At 36.0% G+C, this 16,676-nt stretch overlaps 1 protein-coding gene across 2 annotated transcripts; it reads right to left on the minus strand.

Annotated features, from left to right (window-relative positions):
- Window positions 1-306: 306 nt before the first annotated feature.
- LOC577735 (follistatin) lies at window positions 307-15,303 on the minus strand. Of its 2 annotated transcripts, none has more exons than XM_011678917.2 (6): window positions 14,628-15,303; window positions 9,844-10,038; window positions 5,974-6,192; window positions 4,698-4,922; window positions 3,920-4,150; window positions 307-2,764 (listed from the first exon to the last, which is right to left on the minus strand). In XM_011678917.2, exons 1-6 carry the CDS (start codon window positions 14,698-14,700, stop codon window positions 2,448-2,450), a joined length of 1,260 nt encoding a protein of 419 aa, XP_011677219.2. In that variant the 5' UTR covers window positions 14,701-15,303; the 3' UTR covers window positions 307-2,447. The 2 variants fall into 2 exon arrangements, with proteins under 2 accessions (XP_011677219.2, XP_783040.4); XM_777947.5 differs by having other exon boundaries at window positions 9,829-10,038.
- Between the last annotated feature and the right edge of the window lie 1,373 nt (window positions 15,304-16,676).

Genomic DNA, 16,676 nt, shown 5'->3' on the forward strand with positions numbered 1-16,676 from the left:
TGTTTAAAGAAAACTGAACTTCATTAACTGGAGAAAAAAGAGGAGGGCAATAAAAGGAGTGGAGAAAAGAACAGGAGTGGAGAGGGGGAGGAAAGAGAGAGAAAGAGAGACAGAGAGAGACAGAGGGAGACAGAGGGAGAGAGAAAGAAGGATAAATTAACAAAAAGTGGAAATGATAAAAATAAATGATATAACCAGGAAATTAGTAAAGCCTCGTAATTACAATGCAACAAAGAAATACAGATGCAGTCATCAAATCAATATAACATAATAAAACAAAATGCGCAGAAATTCTATTTTATTTAATTTTGTTCAGGTTTATTTTATTTACAACATGCGCATCATACGATCTTCTCATGTATTATACAACCTTGTAAAAAGCTCATAAATTCAGGAATTAAAACATAAAATACAAATCAAACAATATAAAAGTATTAGACTTAAAAATGAGGTAAACATGGAAGAAATATGAGGTATATTGAAGGCAATGTCTTAAACTAATCATGGAAATAAAATTTTCGATGGAGAAAATATTTCTTGAAATTTCAGAATAGGCAGTGCAGCATATTATATGAATGATGGCAACAAACAAAAATACTTTATGAACTAAACGCTATCTCTATTCAAAACTACACAAAGTTGAAAGGAGGCTAAAATTATTTGTTATAATATGCAGAAGATACAATTGAAACGAGTCGACCATGAAACGAAACGTGAACATTATGACGTGAAAAACCTACTTTGTAAAAACCTACTATAGAGGGCGTCTGAGTTTAATGCGCTATGGAATTCAATTCAATTCAACTCAATTTATTTCGCAATATAAAAACCAAAGTATACAAAGTAAAAGTAAATGTTAACTATATTTACAAAGGTTATATGCGGGGCTTTCCATGCAGGTTGCGAAAACCTGCATGTGAAGTTGGATCGCCCATTACATAATGAAAAACAAACTAAAAAATATTATAAGCACACAACAATAAATTAAGTAAAATAAGCAAATACAGACACTTTAACTATCTTTAAGACGAAAAAGTAAAATAAAAAATATATAAAAAAAGGGAAAAGAAAACAACAATGCAAGGGGGTCCAGATAGAAGAAAAAATATATAAGAATCTAATAATTATTTTTCAAATTATATCGTCATCATTATTATTGTTATCAGTATTATAATTATGATTTTTATTTATTCAGTTTGATTTAACTATCTGGTTGTGGATAGAGGTCGCAGTTTTGCCAAATAAAACAGTGTGTTCCTGAAAAGTAAAAGTAAAATTTCTTAAGCAATATCTCAAAGAAACACATTTTGTTTACCAAAATCAATAAGACAATTTATTTCTCTTTCGGGTGATACCACGTGAGAGACTCCTAAATAATTCACCTGTAGAAAACATCATAAAAATTGATTTGCTATAAACGGGAGTGGGCCTTATTGAACAACACAAAATGCACACAAATTGTCAGTCATGGAATCTCTTTTGACTCTTATTTTGCTTTATAAAAAAAACATATGCAAATCTACTTATTTATATTGAGAATTTCATGATTCATATTTCTGGTGATTGATAGAGAATTTCGGCTTTTCTTTTTCAGAAACGCAAAGTACCTATACACTGCTTCAGGGAACAAAGTTATTACAACTAGTTTAGAAACTTTCACAGCATACTATTCTTATGAATAAACATTTATGGCAGTTCAACATTTAAGTATGTAAATACGGAGCACACTATTGCGATGATGTAAAACGTAGTATATTGTTTTTACATCCATTTCTAAAATACTAAATATTCAATTTTTATGAACATGTCAGCTACGCGGACTACGCATATTTACAATACACAGCAAAGACAGTGAATCAATTAATTTACATTTATTTACAATACAGATGCAGCAAAGAGAAAGCTTCATATTTACAATCGAAACGGCAGAAACATTTGCGAGGAGTTAAATGTTGGGGACGAAATGGTACAAAAAGGGAAAAAGAAGAGAAGAAATAGAAGATAAAGCAAATCAAGAACTCTAAAGAGGGATGAAGGGGGAGGAAGGAAAGGAGAGACGGGAGGGTGGAGTGTGAGAGAGAGAGAGAGAGCTAAAAAGAAAAGAAAAGGAGTAAATAAGAAATATAGATATTAGGAAACTTGAAATTCATGTATAGACAAACGATGAAAAAAATCCATACAAGGAGATAAATATATATGGCTGAACGACAAAAAACTATAAAGATACATTCTATAAGAGACATACATGATCCATAGATAGACTAGAAAAGGCATATAGGCTACAGAGAGATTGAAAGAGAAAAAAGCTGAACAAAAACAATTCCAAACAAAAAAACGTAGGGAGCAGATGAGCGTTGCGAGGGGTCTGCCAGTATGCATTGTAACTATCATTCATGCAAATTAATTTGCCATTCTCTATTCTATTTCTAAATTTAATTCCCCAATGTCTATGCCTCGCCATCCCTCTCGACGACGGCCTCTTCCTTATTCGACCTCCCTTCGCCATCACGCCCGTCACCGTCCGTCGACACCTGAGGATCCTCCACATCTTCGATCTCCGTCACGATCGTAGTTTCGATGTCGTAGATCTCCGTCGTAACATCCTCAACTTCGTTATTGACTTGTTCTATCGGATTCGATCTCTGACGCAACGACCGACCCGTATTGTTGACCTGATCGAGTGGAACGGCGATTGGTTCGACGATATCGAGGAATGTTGTGTGGTCGATAGATCCAGACTCCTCACCACTGTTTGCTGTTTCCACTAAAGACATAAAGATAAGAAAACGAATGTAAATTCAAATCAAATCAAACCAAATCAAATTAAATCAAACCAAATCAAATCTAATAATGACAAATGGGATGCTTAGAATGCAGTTTTAAACCCAAAGCTAGATATTAAAATCTTGAGCATTTGAAAATATATTTGATTGACGCTCACAAAAACGGATGAAAGTATAGTCTCGTTGAATCTAGATGGCGCTATTTATGATTGATATTTTACTAAGAAAGCTAGAGTAAGAAAATAAAATAGGAGAAACAGAAATGATTGAGCGAACACAGGCGCGTACACAGGGGGGGGGGGGGGTTGGGGGTTGGGGGTTTGGGGGTTAACCCCCACCCCTTTGGTATTTTTGTGTGTGTAAACCCCCCCCCCCTTTGGATTTTTTTAAATTATTTTTTTAAAGCTGACCTTACCCCCCATCGGAGCAAAATGTCAAATTTTCAAATTTCGAGACCAAAAAAAAAAAAAAATAACCTCTTACCCCCCCCCCCCCGGCTTATTCAGCGGCTGGCTGAGTCGTTGCGAAATTTTCGACCCGATTTATAAATGTTAAACCCCCCCCCCCCCCCCCCCCCTCCCTTGAAAAAATCATGCATCAGCATACAGGGTTGTATTAAACATAGTTCAAGTATAAGGATGATAAGGCTAAGATCGTTACGACTATGTAGAGAGTATAAGGTCATGAACTTGTAAAACGATTTCAATCATTGCCCCAATGTAAAATAGTGACTCCTTTACTGTTGGGGCTACACAAGTAAAATGAAATAGATACAGATGGATAAAAGAGTAAAAGAATAATGAGAAGAATTCATTTATATCTTAGCTTTTTTTAAACCATGTACATGTATCATAGGGGGGAACCTGCATCTTTCCGTAAATATGTCAGTTTATTACATTTGTATGACTATAATAGCTGATGTCTCCTGCCTGCATGGGCGTCCTAAGAAAAAAACGATGAGCCCTATAATTTCAAGGCATAAGCCCGATAGATACAGATTTTTTTTTTTTTGAGGGGGAGGGGTGGGGGTACCTGAACATGCACCAATAGACACACATATTAGACTGTTCTCCGTCTTGTTTTTTCATTAATATTTTTGTTGTTCTTCTTCTCAATCTTCTATTTAAGTTGCCTACCGTTGCACGGGCTACGACGATCCACCTCAACATAAGTGTCGTTCGCACACATGTGGTTATGTAGGTGACACTGTGTCGGGTAGGTGACGCCGTCACTACCACAGACTGGACCGCTGAGCCACCGTTCTGGGCAGGTGATGTTACACATGACGCATCTTGGTTCCTCTTCGATGGGATCCATCACACATTGATTACCGCGAACACAGCTCAAAGCAGAACATGAAGTGAAATCTGGAGACAAAATTGACAAAGGAAATATTGAAGAACTCAAAACAAAAATACAAGTGAATTTCACATTGTCAAAAACAGCACCATTTATTATTATTATTATTTTTCACGTTTTGTACATTGGTACAGTCGGGAATAATGGGAGTCGCTAGCACATAATTATTGAATGGGGATAATGGTGATGGATAAAGATTGTCGATGTGTCGATAAGTCAGCTAGCTCCAATACCTTCCCCCACCAAAAAGCGCCCCCCCCCCCCTCAAAAAAAAGGAGAAAAGAATAGTTGAAAGGGACTTTAGTATTTAAATGTACCAACAAGTGTTTCATATTAGCGAACAGATGGTTCATTGAAATATTCTGGTACTATATCCCCCAAAGAATAGAGTTCTTTCATTTTCAATATAAGTACAAGTGCAAGAAAAGGTGCAATCCGGGTGGATTATGTTTGTGATCACCATTTTTAGTCGCCAGTCGACGAATACCGACGACGGCGACAATTTTTAAAAAGTGCATTCTTTCGTTGCCTGTGGCTACACGACAGAAAACTCACTTTCGCATCGTCCTTCGTGAGCGATGCCTACAGCCTTGCCGATGAGACAGGAGCTAAGTCGTAGATGGCACAGGGATTCGTAGGTAATCTGATCACGTCCGCACACGTATTGGGTATCGCGGAAATGATAGCGACACACCGCCCAGCAGAGAACGCAGTGAGGACGCCCCGCCTGGTCTTCGACGCAACGGCGCCCTCGTGGACACGTAACTCCATCACAGGAATCTGCCAGAGATAAGAAGACGAGATGGTTAGACATTTATCAGGTCAATGACGACATCGGTGATGATGGTGACGATCATGACAATAGTGAAGAGAGAGAGAGAGAGAGAGAGAGAGGGAGAGTGAGAGAGAGAGAGAGAGAGAGGGAGAGAGCGAGAGGGGGATCGAGATTGAAATAGCAGAGACAATGCAAAAATGGTGCGTGTTGAGTGGTGACGACCTCTTTCAAAATTTATTTGCACAAATTTATAATTGCTGTTGACATATTTAAACCTGTTTTGAGATATTTCGGTAAAGGAAAATAAATTCGTTTTTGGGGTCCCGATTGTTTTGGTCTTAAAAGCCTGAACATCTCAAGGCAAAATATAAAAATAAGAGGCCTTAATTCCTTTTCTTCTTGTTGGCAAATTCAATATTTGTCGGCCGAAATTTTCCAACAAGAACAAATGGTAAAAATAATGACTACAACAACGAAGACGACGATGATGATGATGATAATAAATGAAGAATTTATGATCTCACAATTAATATAAGCCAACAGGGGTAAAAACAGGTCCGCCTATTTTTCAATTTGCCGATAGATAAGTTCACCTAATAAGTAACATTGATTTTCTTTCTGTAATTCATTTTAAATTCTACAAAATTTTGAAATATTATAAACGAAGTAGCGGAAGCCTATTTATGATTATATATTATGAAAATGAACGAACGGTCCTATTAACTATTTGCGTGTCCAGTAAATAACTATTCTTTGATATACTTACAAGCATTTATGCTTTCTTAGCAGTCAGGGAAAATAACCACCACCATCAGAATAATAAGGTAGAGCCTGTTCTATTTTTTACGGATGACTTAACAAAGGGTAAGGCAAAGGCTTGAGTCGGGTTCGCCTAAGTCTTGTTATAAGTATTAGGGACTTTTACATTTGCACGTCGACATAGTAGACTGCTACGTGTGACGTCATTTTAAGTCACTGACGAAATGACGTCACACGTAGCAGTCCACTATGTCGACGTACAAATCTAAAAGTCCCTATTATTATCAGCGGTCTTACCCTGGCATTGCCCGTAATATGCCACCTCGACTTCGCTGGACTGTATACATCGCTCGGTCAGGAGCTCGCACACGGACCCGTACTCGTAGTTATCCGTCCCACATACGGCTCCTTCGTACTCGATGTTCTCGCAGTGGGGTTGGCAGACACAGCGGGTTCGGTTGTTGTGATCTATGATGCATTTCTGGTCATCACGACACTGCATCTCTTCACACGTTTCTGTTAGTATAATGTTGTTTAAAACAGTGTTAGAGCTATACTCTTTCTTGCTGTCTTTAAATGCCCACTGCACTACTTGTAACTACTTGCGCCCTCTACATAACAAACCATGCTTAATCGGTGACCATTGGTCCCCCATGATCCTCTTTTTCTTATGTTAACTGAGAGCTGAGTTGATGAGATAACCATGCAGGGCAGTATAATCCCTCCTGTAAACTACGGCAGATAAGCTTTAACACTTTGAATTTCGGCAATGAGTAAGTATTTTCGCCCAATATCTTCGAAACGGAAAACAAACAATGATTGTTTTACCTTAGTTTAACACAACATGTTGAGCTTCATATAAAAAAAACATAGCTGTTTCCATCAACTAAAATACTCATTCCTTTTAAACCTGCATTGGCAATTATCATTCCTTTTGAAATATATTCCGATCTCTTATGCAGGAAATTGTTTTACTTAATCCGGACATCGAGAAAGAATAGAGCAATCTAGCCGTATTAAAAAAAATCATTATCTATCTATTCCCATACTTGTATTTATAGTTTTTATATGGAAAAAAAAATATACTTGTACAAATTTCCCGTTTTTAAATAGCCACAAAAGTCAACATGTTTTCAATTCGTGTTGGGTAAACATTCAATTGAGAAGTTTGTATTAATCCAACAATGTTTTACATACAACATAAACATAATACAGATATACAGACATTTATATCCTAGTAACAACAATAGATCAAAGAAGAAATTAAATGGAACTAAAAGTATATAGAATAGAAAACATCAGCGATCGTCAAAATGCCCCCCCCCCCCCTCCCCACAAAAAAAAAGAATTTCAGTCAGCGTTCTATCATCTGCTTGGACTGCTTAAACGGGGTTATTTTCTAAAATTTCTGAAAGTAAGCGCCATTTTTCATTGTGCCTATCTCTTTTGTTGCGTCTATCGGCAATAAACCTTTCTACCGTCTGAAAACATAATGTACAAAATGATAAACGTCGGGCATGTTTTCTGTAATCCTACAACTAAAGATATAAATGATATTAAATTACATCAGTATTAGCAACATGTTATTACTGTATAATATTAAAGACGAGTATTGATTTACTTTACTAGGAGACTAACAAACTAGCATTCAATTTCAAGTTGATATGATATGTTAAGTGTTATCATACAAAATATTCATATAGATGTTTTATAATCTAAGATTAGATTAGATTATTATATAGTCTGGTAATCGGGATAAGTAGGGGGGTTTACATTGGTAAATTAGGATCATTTGAAGATTACAATGTAAAATAATATCACCATAAAACTTAAAACCGTTGAATAGTTAGGTTGCCTTGGTAGTCAAAACTAAGACATGTAGGTAGAGGGCGGTCTTTCTGTAAAATCAGACAAGCTCCAATACAGCTTTGCAATGCAAAATGTGTTACCTTTTGGTAAAATAGTTTTGACAATGTCACACAAATATTTTGTAATTTTTAAAACCATCCAGAACTTCATTACAGTGCAGTTTATCACAGATAGAGAGTTCCAATATAAATGGTTTATAATAAGTTAATTATATTTTAGTAGTATAAATCTAGTTTTTACCAACGACTATGAGAGTAACTGATATCTAAATTAGGTTCGATAATCGTGTTAGAAATTAGGGGGAGTTAGATTATGAATATAAAGTACACGAACAATACATGGGCTATACGACAATTGAGTCAACGTGTTACCTTCTACCTCGATGTTGTACCGCCATCTCGTGTTCTAAAAAGGAACATAGTTCTGATTTTTTTCTCTTATCCTCAAGTGAGGGTTTATTTCCATAATTTCAATACATATTTACATTAATTACTCAATGATTCAGTGAAACATAACATTTGCTGCCTAGTATCATTTTCTTTGCTAACATATTCATACCTTAAAAATAATATTAGCAACGGCTTGAATCTTTTTTTTAAAGTATGTGGGTAAAAAAACAGAACCATTGACAATCTTTTTAACGTAACAATTATAAATTGCACATTGCGCATAATTTAAAATAATATTCAGGAGAGTATATTTCTTGTTTTCTATGTCCTTACCTACTGACTAATTCTCCTGCTATTATTTCTATTGTTGCTAATTCTTCTTCTCCACTTCTTCCTCCTCCTCCCACTAAGTCACTCTTCATCTTACTCCTTAACCTCCTCTTTTTCCTTAAAAAAGTTCTCCTACCCCTCCTCCTCCTTCTCTTATATATATATATTTCTCACCAGATCCCTGCTCTTACCCTCTCTTCTCTGTGTCGCTTCCCCGGCTTGTCCCTTTCCATTTCTCCTTTTCTCCCATTACTTTATAATTTGAAATATTTGTTTATTTTCAGTATCAATTTGAAGTGAAATAGGTTGAAAGATTCTTCTTCATATCTAATTCAAATTTTTGTTTTATATCTCTTTCGGTGAATTTATTGTATTATTTTTATATTATTTTGAACAATGCACCTATGAAATCTATGAATGCATCAGTTTTTGGACTGTTTCACAAGAAATTTTCGTTCAATGAACGGATTAAAAAAAAAACCCTCCTCCTTCTCCACGTCCTTCAAACTACCCCAACTACTACTACTACTACTACTACTACTACTACTACTACTACTACTACTACTACTACTTCTACTACTAGTACTACTCCTACTACTATACTGCTACTATTACTACTTTTACTATTACTTCCACTACTGCTGCTGCTATGATGACACCCCTCATAGATCATTTCCTGTTCAACATGATCAAACGTAATTCTCCTAGAGCAGCAACATAATAATCCCTATCTTGTTTATTTTCTTTAAACAAAAAAAATGAAGATCTATGACGTAAGTCATACTGTTTCTTTGGAAATTGTAAAGGATCAACGCTAATTCAGAATTCCCGTTCTGAAAGACGATGTAATCCAAATCGTTGCTTGGTTCAAAAGCACATATTTGATAACGACGTCATTACACGAATATTGACGAGGTAAATACAGTGCATCTTTCTTAAAAACTGTCCATGCTCTAGACTCCTAACACACTCTGATTTAATCTTTATTTTTAGGAATTACGGACCTTCGTAATCGTGAACCTTATCTCAATTTCGGAATCATGAACCCCCTGCTAACGGAAACGTATGTTTCGAAATCAAGAACCTTCGCTTCGGAAAGATGAGTGACTCCCTCGCAGAAGAGATCCAGATGACTCTCTTGGTGGTATTCTCGAAAGCGGACTAACTTTAGTCAGTGGTTTAATCCTCCGACTAAGTATTGGAAGTCAAGTGTCTATATTAATATATTTTTGAATAATTTGAAATGTCCCTAAATTACCATGATAACATAATTATTTCATAGTTATATTGTTGTAATTAACTGCGTTATTACAAAATATTTCTTTAATGAAAACATTTTATTTTGATTTAGTGACAGATTATTTTTTTCAAAAACATATTCATATGGACACTTCGTCACACTTGGCATTCCATACTTAGTCGAAGGATTAAACCATGGACTAAAGTTAGTCCGCTTTCGAGAATACCACCCTCTGATTAGTATCATACATACCCTGTATAGAGAGGGTGGGGTTGGGTGGGTGAGGTGGTGGTCACGGTGCTATACATGAAGACGTGCACTTACCGGTCAATGACTCACCTCGGCACGGGATACATTCCGATAATGCAATTCTGGATGTTAACAATGTCCTCATGAGTTTACCCAGATCGAGATCTTCCCTCGACCAAGAGATCGTTGGCCCCTGGTTGTGACAGCATTCTTCTTTGGAGAGATGTAGCTTGATGAGCTGTGAACACGGGTTACCGTTCGGGGGTGAACTCCAGCACACGCCGCCTGAATGGAAGAGAGAAAGACGAGGGCGCCGGGAAAAGCGAAAACAAAAGAATTTAGATTTTAAATAGAAACGCCTTATAATGTTTTTTTTTTAACCATGATAGCGTCATGAATCTTACTCGAGTCCCGTCGCGGCACTAATGTCCTTTCGCAAAACATAAATGTACATTTACCACTCTCCACCCAGGTGAAGTAAATGGGTTCCCGGTAGTAAGAAATTCCTTGAATGCTTTAGCGGCTTAATTGCAGCCGGGTTTAATATGATACATTGTATTTAGCTTAGTAGAATATATATATATATATGCGCTTTATACGTGGATCTATCATTATTATTAGTAGTAGTAGCAGTAGTAGTATCGTTGCCAGCTAAATACACATGAGTTGTCAGTGGCTAACGTGGCTAAAACTCTGTGTCCAAAGATGTAAGCACTATAAAGCAAGGTTCGAATCCAATATCTCCCGTAGGAGATTCGAGAGCCTTCAACGAAACACTGCTTCGTTTCCATAAGGCGAAAAGGACTGGGATAGGAACTTATGCCTCCAACGATCGAAAAAGAAAGAAAGAAAACGATAGACCACTGGATGGGGCGCGACCTATAGGGCGTAACATATTAAATGGGCTGGGGAGTGTCGGGCCAAAATTTTAGACAAATTTCCCACACATATTCAAACAAGTATACAAACGAATATACTTTAAGATTCTCAGTAAAATAAGAGGTGTCGAATTTGATATTGGCCAATATCAAACTTAGAATGGGGGTAGGTGGCGAAACCCATAGGCCTCCCCTCAATCAGATGTTATGGTGTGCGTATAGGGTTAATGTTAGGCATTGCGTATGGTCCGGAGTTGAAGATAGGAATTCGGTTAATTAAAGATATTGACTGCGGAAGCGATGTCGCCGGAACAATTTGTTTACAATTACATCCAACTAAACAATCCTATCGAACTACAACTACAACCCTTCTATATATCTTTGTCTCCTAGGTGTTTACAACACAGTGGTTTATAGGAATCAATACAAGTTTCCCAACTAATAATGAGTCATTTTCAGTTACGTAAGGCTAAAATTACATTCATTTATTTTGTACTGTCCACAGGCTTGGCGCCGTGGTGTTGTTGATAACCTCCCAAAGTTTTTGCGTACTAGCGTCATGTCCATTTGGGATCAAAATGACAATTGAGTCATCAAGCAAAAGAATTCTTCCAAACTGTTTCATGAAACAGACGTACGGCCCGCATGATCTACAATCTCGGGGACATTCGGTAAAAATCATTTGAATGTTCAACAGACTGACAGCTATCGAAACCGATAAGCCGGTTTCACGGAACTATGACGAAATTTTCTTAAGGCTCTCAAGACATATTTCCAGTCTCTTAGGCTGTACTTTATTGGGATGCCCTGCGGAAGGCTCAGTTTAACATTAGTCATGTTAACATCTTCATACATAATTTCCTATGACTACGACTTAATATAGTAATACCTGTCACGCTGAATTTGTTTTGTATACTAGTGTATCCATGGAAACAGCGAGCAAAATGAAAAACAAAGAACCGATGAGTGACTGAAGATAATGTATCTATGTTTCTGCCAGACTGTCAGGGTCCTATCAGGAACATTACCGTCGAACATGAACATGGTTTCGAATAATGATGTTGATAGAAATACTTTAGAATACTGTAGTACTTGGGACAGTTTTCGGAACTGCTGTCGGGACAGATGTCGAGGATGTCGCCAGATAAGTGATCATCGAAACCTCTTCTGAAGACAGCCTTTTATTTTTGAAAGGAACTGATAGGTACCAAACATCCATGTTCAATTGGTCCTACGTCATTTTCTACAGCTTCACTTCTGGTATCAATTCTGAAAGTTTTAATCATTTTTATTCATGACAGGTTACCCGTCATGTATTCTTGTTAATTTTTTCAAACGAAAATGTGACAGAAAAGGTCATGAACAGAAAAGATCAAGATGTTAATTGGAAGAGTACATTCATCCACGAGGAACCCACGTTTCATCCTGTTCATTATTCATGTTGCATCCTGATCGATTCATTCTTTAAATGAGATGAACACGATATCTACCGTGCTTCGAAGACATTGGTCTGGTGAAGCAAACAGGTTGGAAGGTAACCATCTTGATTCGGGCGAAACAGGACCCTTTACATGTAATTAATTGGAACATCAAACTGATCCTAATTGTCATTATATTTACCTATTACTTATAATCATTCATAATTGTATTTCATCAGCTATCACATTTAGAAAAACCATGACATTCGCATCTATGGCTAAACAACACTTTGCCCGACGTGATCACTTATTAGTATGTTACTGATGAAAAATAATTTATTACCTTAGATCATAATTATGTTTTGAATAGTAAATAATTAATCTTAAATTGCTACTTATGTGAACGTTTTTTATTTATCTTTAAAATCATCTCATTTACATTACAACAGAATATTGATTTTTTTTTCTTCAAAATTGTTTCACGAACAGTTATGCGCGTTATATTTATAAATAGTAGAAACCTATCAAGCTGTTCTTCGGAGGAAAAGACACATTTTTTGAAAACTGTATGTACTTTGAATAGTCTGATTATTATTAGAAATATATTGCTGTTTGTAAAAACTGATTATTAACATCCCCCTGAGTATGCAACTGTTTTAAAGCAATACACCTATCATTGATTGATTTTTATTCGCCAAGCTTCCAACATACAACAATATACAATAATAAAAGATCAAAATTAAGTCAGCTTGAACAGGATAACCCACGAAAGCTCGAGAGCTTATTTCCAGTGGGATCCCCTACAGACATGTACAAAACTTTGACACAAACTTTGATATCTGTACAAAAATTTCAGACGAGAATTTGCTTTTTTTTACAACTGATTCTACTATGAAAATAAAATTGCGCTCGCCAACTCAATACCTAAATACTTCACATATTCTTTTGTCTTGATTACTTGATTACTTGATTATTATCATATTAAAACTTTTTAACGTGTTCATTTCTTTGATTATATGCTGCATTTTCAGTTTCATTATCATAAATTATGATAGTCCTTTGCGTATGATTATCAACACAGGGAATTGAAGAAAAAAAGTATTTTCAAGGTGATTCGAAGATAAACTCGTTTCTGTATCACTGAAAAAAAAAATATATATACCTCAACATAATGCTTTTTCATTCTTAAAGAAAAAGTTATATTTGACGTCTCTGAAATCAGAAACAAAACAGATATCCTTACTCTACATTATATTTTGATTTCTTTTAATTCCCCCCCCCCCCCATTTCGAATACAAAGTTTTAGTGATGCAGAGAATCAACGGATGTTCTAATGAAATATGATGCATTGTACCTAATTAATTTGCTCCGTTATTCGAAATTCATATTACATATGATCTGCTCATGTAGTCTACGAATCATTAGTTCTTCTACTTCAACTAATTCGCGTCATCCGTTATCTCAATGGTTAACAACCAAATTATCAGTACCCTTACCAAGTCGTTGTAATATGTTATGAATGTGAACAATAGATTTGCCCTGATTTATGTATCTTGAGAATGTGACATATTAAAGCTTACATCTAACAGAAAGTCAATAAAGGCCCATATTCCACTAGTCCACGTTTCATTCTTGAGTTACGAAAAACACAGAAAACATTAAATTAGGAGGGGTATGAATAATTTAGTTGTTATATCCCACTTTACATATTCCACGTTTCATATTAAAATAAAGTTGAATTAAACCAAAATATACGTACTACACATACTTATTTTACCATGTTTGAAAAAAGGAGATTTGATCGTGTAATCTTTATTATTGTGTAATTATTAGTGATGAATTTGGTGTAAATGCATTTGCTATTTTTGTTGCATGTGTACATAATGTAGCACTTTTGGCCAAACCTGTAATAATTTTCCTTTTGAAATTGATGTACATTAGAAATATCGTACATTTTCATCCTGCCTGCCTAGTATATTCCTTCCCCCTTTTTACGAAGTATTCTATCTTTTCTCATATTTATTCATTATCTTTATTACTCTTTCGTTTCGTATTTGATCTTTAACTAGAATATGCCAATAGACTATTTATTTTGCTTTAACAATATTTGCGACGGGATATTTACTCTCATGAACAATTGGACAAATCACTTATAATTTTTTTTATTACTTATGTATATTTACACATTATTAAATGAGAGTTATACATTAGTATGTATAAGGAAATTATTTAAGAAATTTGTTCAGAAAATAACTGTATATTTTTTAAAATCTAAATCAACATGATATAAAGATCATATTTCCAAATCCCATGAATTTACATGTATTTCTATAACGCATCATACCGTATATCAGACTAACTGAATTAATCATTTTAAAGGTGATATTTTGTAGGAAAAGTGAATAGAAATACATTTACAACTAACGTAGATATCTTCTAAATAGATAAATAAGCAGAGAAGAGCTTAAAAGAAAACATTCCAGATGTTCTGATGATGGTAAATATTGAAGAAAACAAAACGGATGTCATTTGAGGTAGAGATTGTACATGTGAAGAATAAAATTGTAACAAATCTTACCATCTGCTGACTGTAATCCAGAGAAAGTCCATAACGAGGAGATGATGAAAACTAATTGACAATACCGCTTCATTTCGTAAAGTTATCTCTTTCTCTGTCTCTAATCCGTTGAATCTAAATTCCCGATTTTTAATCCCGATCTATAGATTGAAGTATTTTTGTCGATGTTTTGAGAACGGCGTTAGATCTTTCCAAAAGAACAGCTATCAAGACAACCCAAGCAATTCTGAAATACAAGAGGAACTTGGCAAGTAATAATATCCAAGAGCTTTCACGTGGCGTAGTAGAAGATGAAATTCTGAATGGCGCTCAAAGTTGGCTCCGAGACTCTATAACATTGTCAAACATCGAGCGATACGTTGAGATGACGGTCAATAGACACTTAAAAGTCTGACAGTACACGAGATAAACCGACCAATCATAACCATTCCTTACTATCATTTCAACTTCAACTTCGTCTTGTCAATGGTTAAAGAATGATAAACAAAACTGACACGTGATGAGGCTACTGTCGTGCCGATCCCCCACACAGCGTTTTTTGTTTTGTTTTTGTTTTTTGCTTTCTGTATTATCTCACACCGCCAGTGTTCGTCTGCATATCTTTCCTCCCCTACCCACCCATCCTCTCGCTTCCTCTATCTCTCTCTTTCTTGTGTAACAGCTTAAATGTGCTACATAAAGAGACTATTGAGAGAATTTCAGAGAAACTTCTCTTTCTATTTCGTCATTATTGGTTACAAGTTTCCTACCAGACTAGCAGTGATGACAGAATCAATAGGTTGATTACGTCGGTCGACTGCATCTGAGATCTTAATCATTCCCTACACATTTCCCTTTCGGTCATTAAAACATTCCCTCTCTGCAAATCTCCCTGCTCTCTGCCAGTATACACAACACTACCTATCCCCCTCTCTCCCACCATCTCTCTTAAAACACCCACACACATAAAGTACCATCAACCCACCCACCCACCCTCGTCCCACACACATCCATTTCTCTGTCGCTTTCTCTCTCTCTCTCTCCTTCTCCCCTCTCTCATTCTATATAACCCCCTTTCTTTTGTTCTATACTTTTGTTATGTTACCTGCCTTATTTCGCATTCTCCTCTTCATTAGACTTGCTATGCACGGACCCCCCTCACCCCCAAAAAACATCTCTGCAACCAATTAACGAACATATTTGCTTCTTGTGCATTAAGAGAGGAAATAGTCTTTCAAACAACGATATCATCTCTGTATTCCACTCATTTTAGGCCTACTCTTTCGGTCTAGCTTTTTCAGCTTTTTCTCGATCCTTTCGAAAAGGTTTGCACTTTCGATAAAAGCAATGTTCAAATTTTGTCCATACGTACAACTCCCTCACTTTCCGTCAAGTTAGCATTCATTTGATACACACAGTCATGTAGGACTCCATATACCTTTAAATGGCTACTATCACATTTTATTGGTCTATGACCCGACACAAGATATAGAATTCTGGACATGTTCCAAACTGTTAATGGCCCGCCCTGCTCATATAATTGGAAGACCTTAGTCCCTATACGAGCTAACTGGAATCTCAAATACTAGACATGTATGCAAAGTATGTACATAAATCACCGCTGCTTTTATCATTCATACTCAACGGTCAATGGCCCGAACTATTTTCTTTGATTATCTTTGGGATATTCATGTTAAAAATGTGATTCGATATTTTATTCAAATAATAAAAGTCAAATTTGTATAACGCATAATACTATGTTTCCGAGCGATTTACATTGTAATTATTATTACCCCAGTCATTGGATTCAATTGCTAATCCGTACATGACAGCGCATACACTCCGACCCCCTGAAAGTATTCCGGCCAGGCGCCATTTTAAATGCACACACGGGTACCCATTTAACTCCAGGATGGAGATCGACGTATGTAGATTAATGTCTTGCCGAAGGAACCCCAACTGCAAACCATTTGATCCACAGTCCGGACACAACACCTGCGCCATGTCATTGTTTCGCATCAAGTTCTTATTTTTTCCTGATATTATTGATTCATATTTATATTTCGGGTA

Source organism: Strongylocentrotus purpuratus, unplaced genomic scaffold (genome assembly GCF_000002235.5).
Source record: "Strongylocentrotus purpuratus isolate Spur 01 unplaced genomic scaffold, Spur_5.0 spur5_scaffold_9, whole genome shotgun sequence".
NCBI classification, from domain to species: Eukaryota; Metazoa; Echinodermata; class Echinoidea; order Camarodonta; family Strongylocentrotidae; genus Strongylocentrotus; species Strongylocentrotus purpuratus.

Coding starts and splice junctions, on each gene's coding strand:
- LOC577735 (XM_777947.5), bottom strand. CDS start 14,700: ATGAAGCGGTATTGTCAATTAGTTTTCATCATCTCCTCGTTATGGACT. Junction 10,039..14,627: donor TGGATTACAGTCAGCAGATG/GTAAGATTTGTT, acceptor TCTTCCATTCAG/GCGGCGTGTGCTGGAGTTCA. Junction 4,923..5,973: donor ATATTACGGGCAATGCCAGG/GTAAGACCGCTG, acceptor TATCTCTGGCAG/ATTCCTGTGATGGAGTTACG.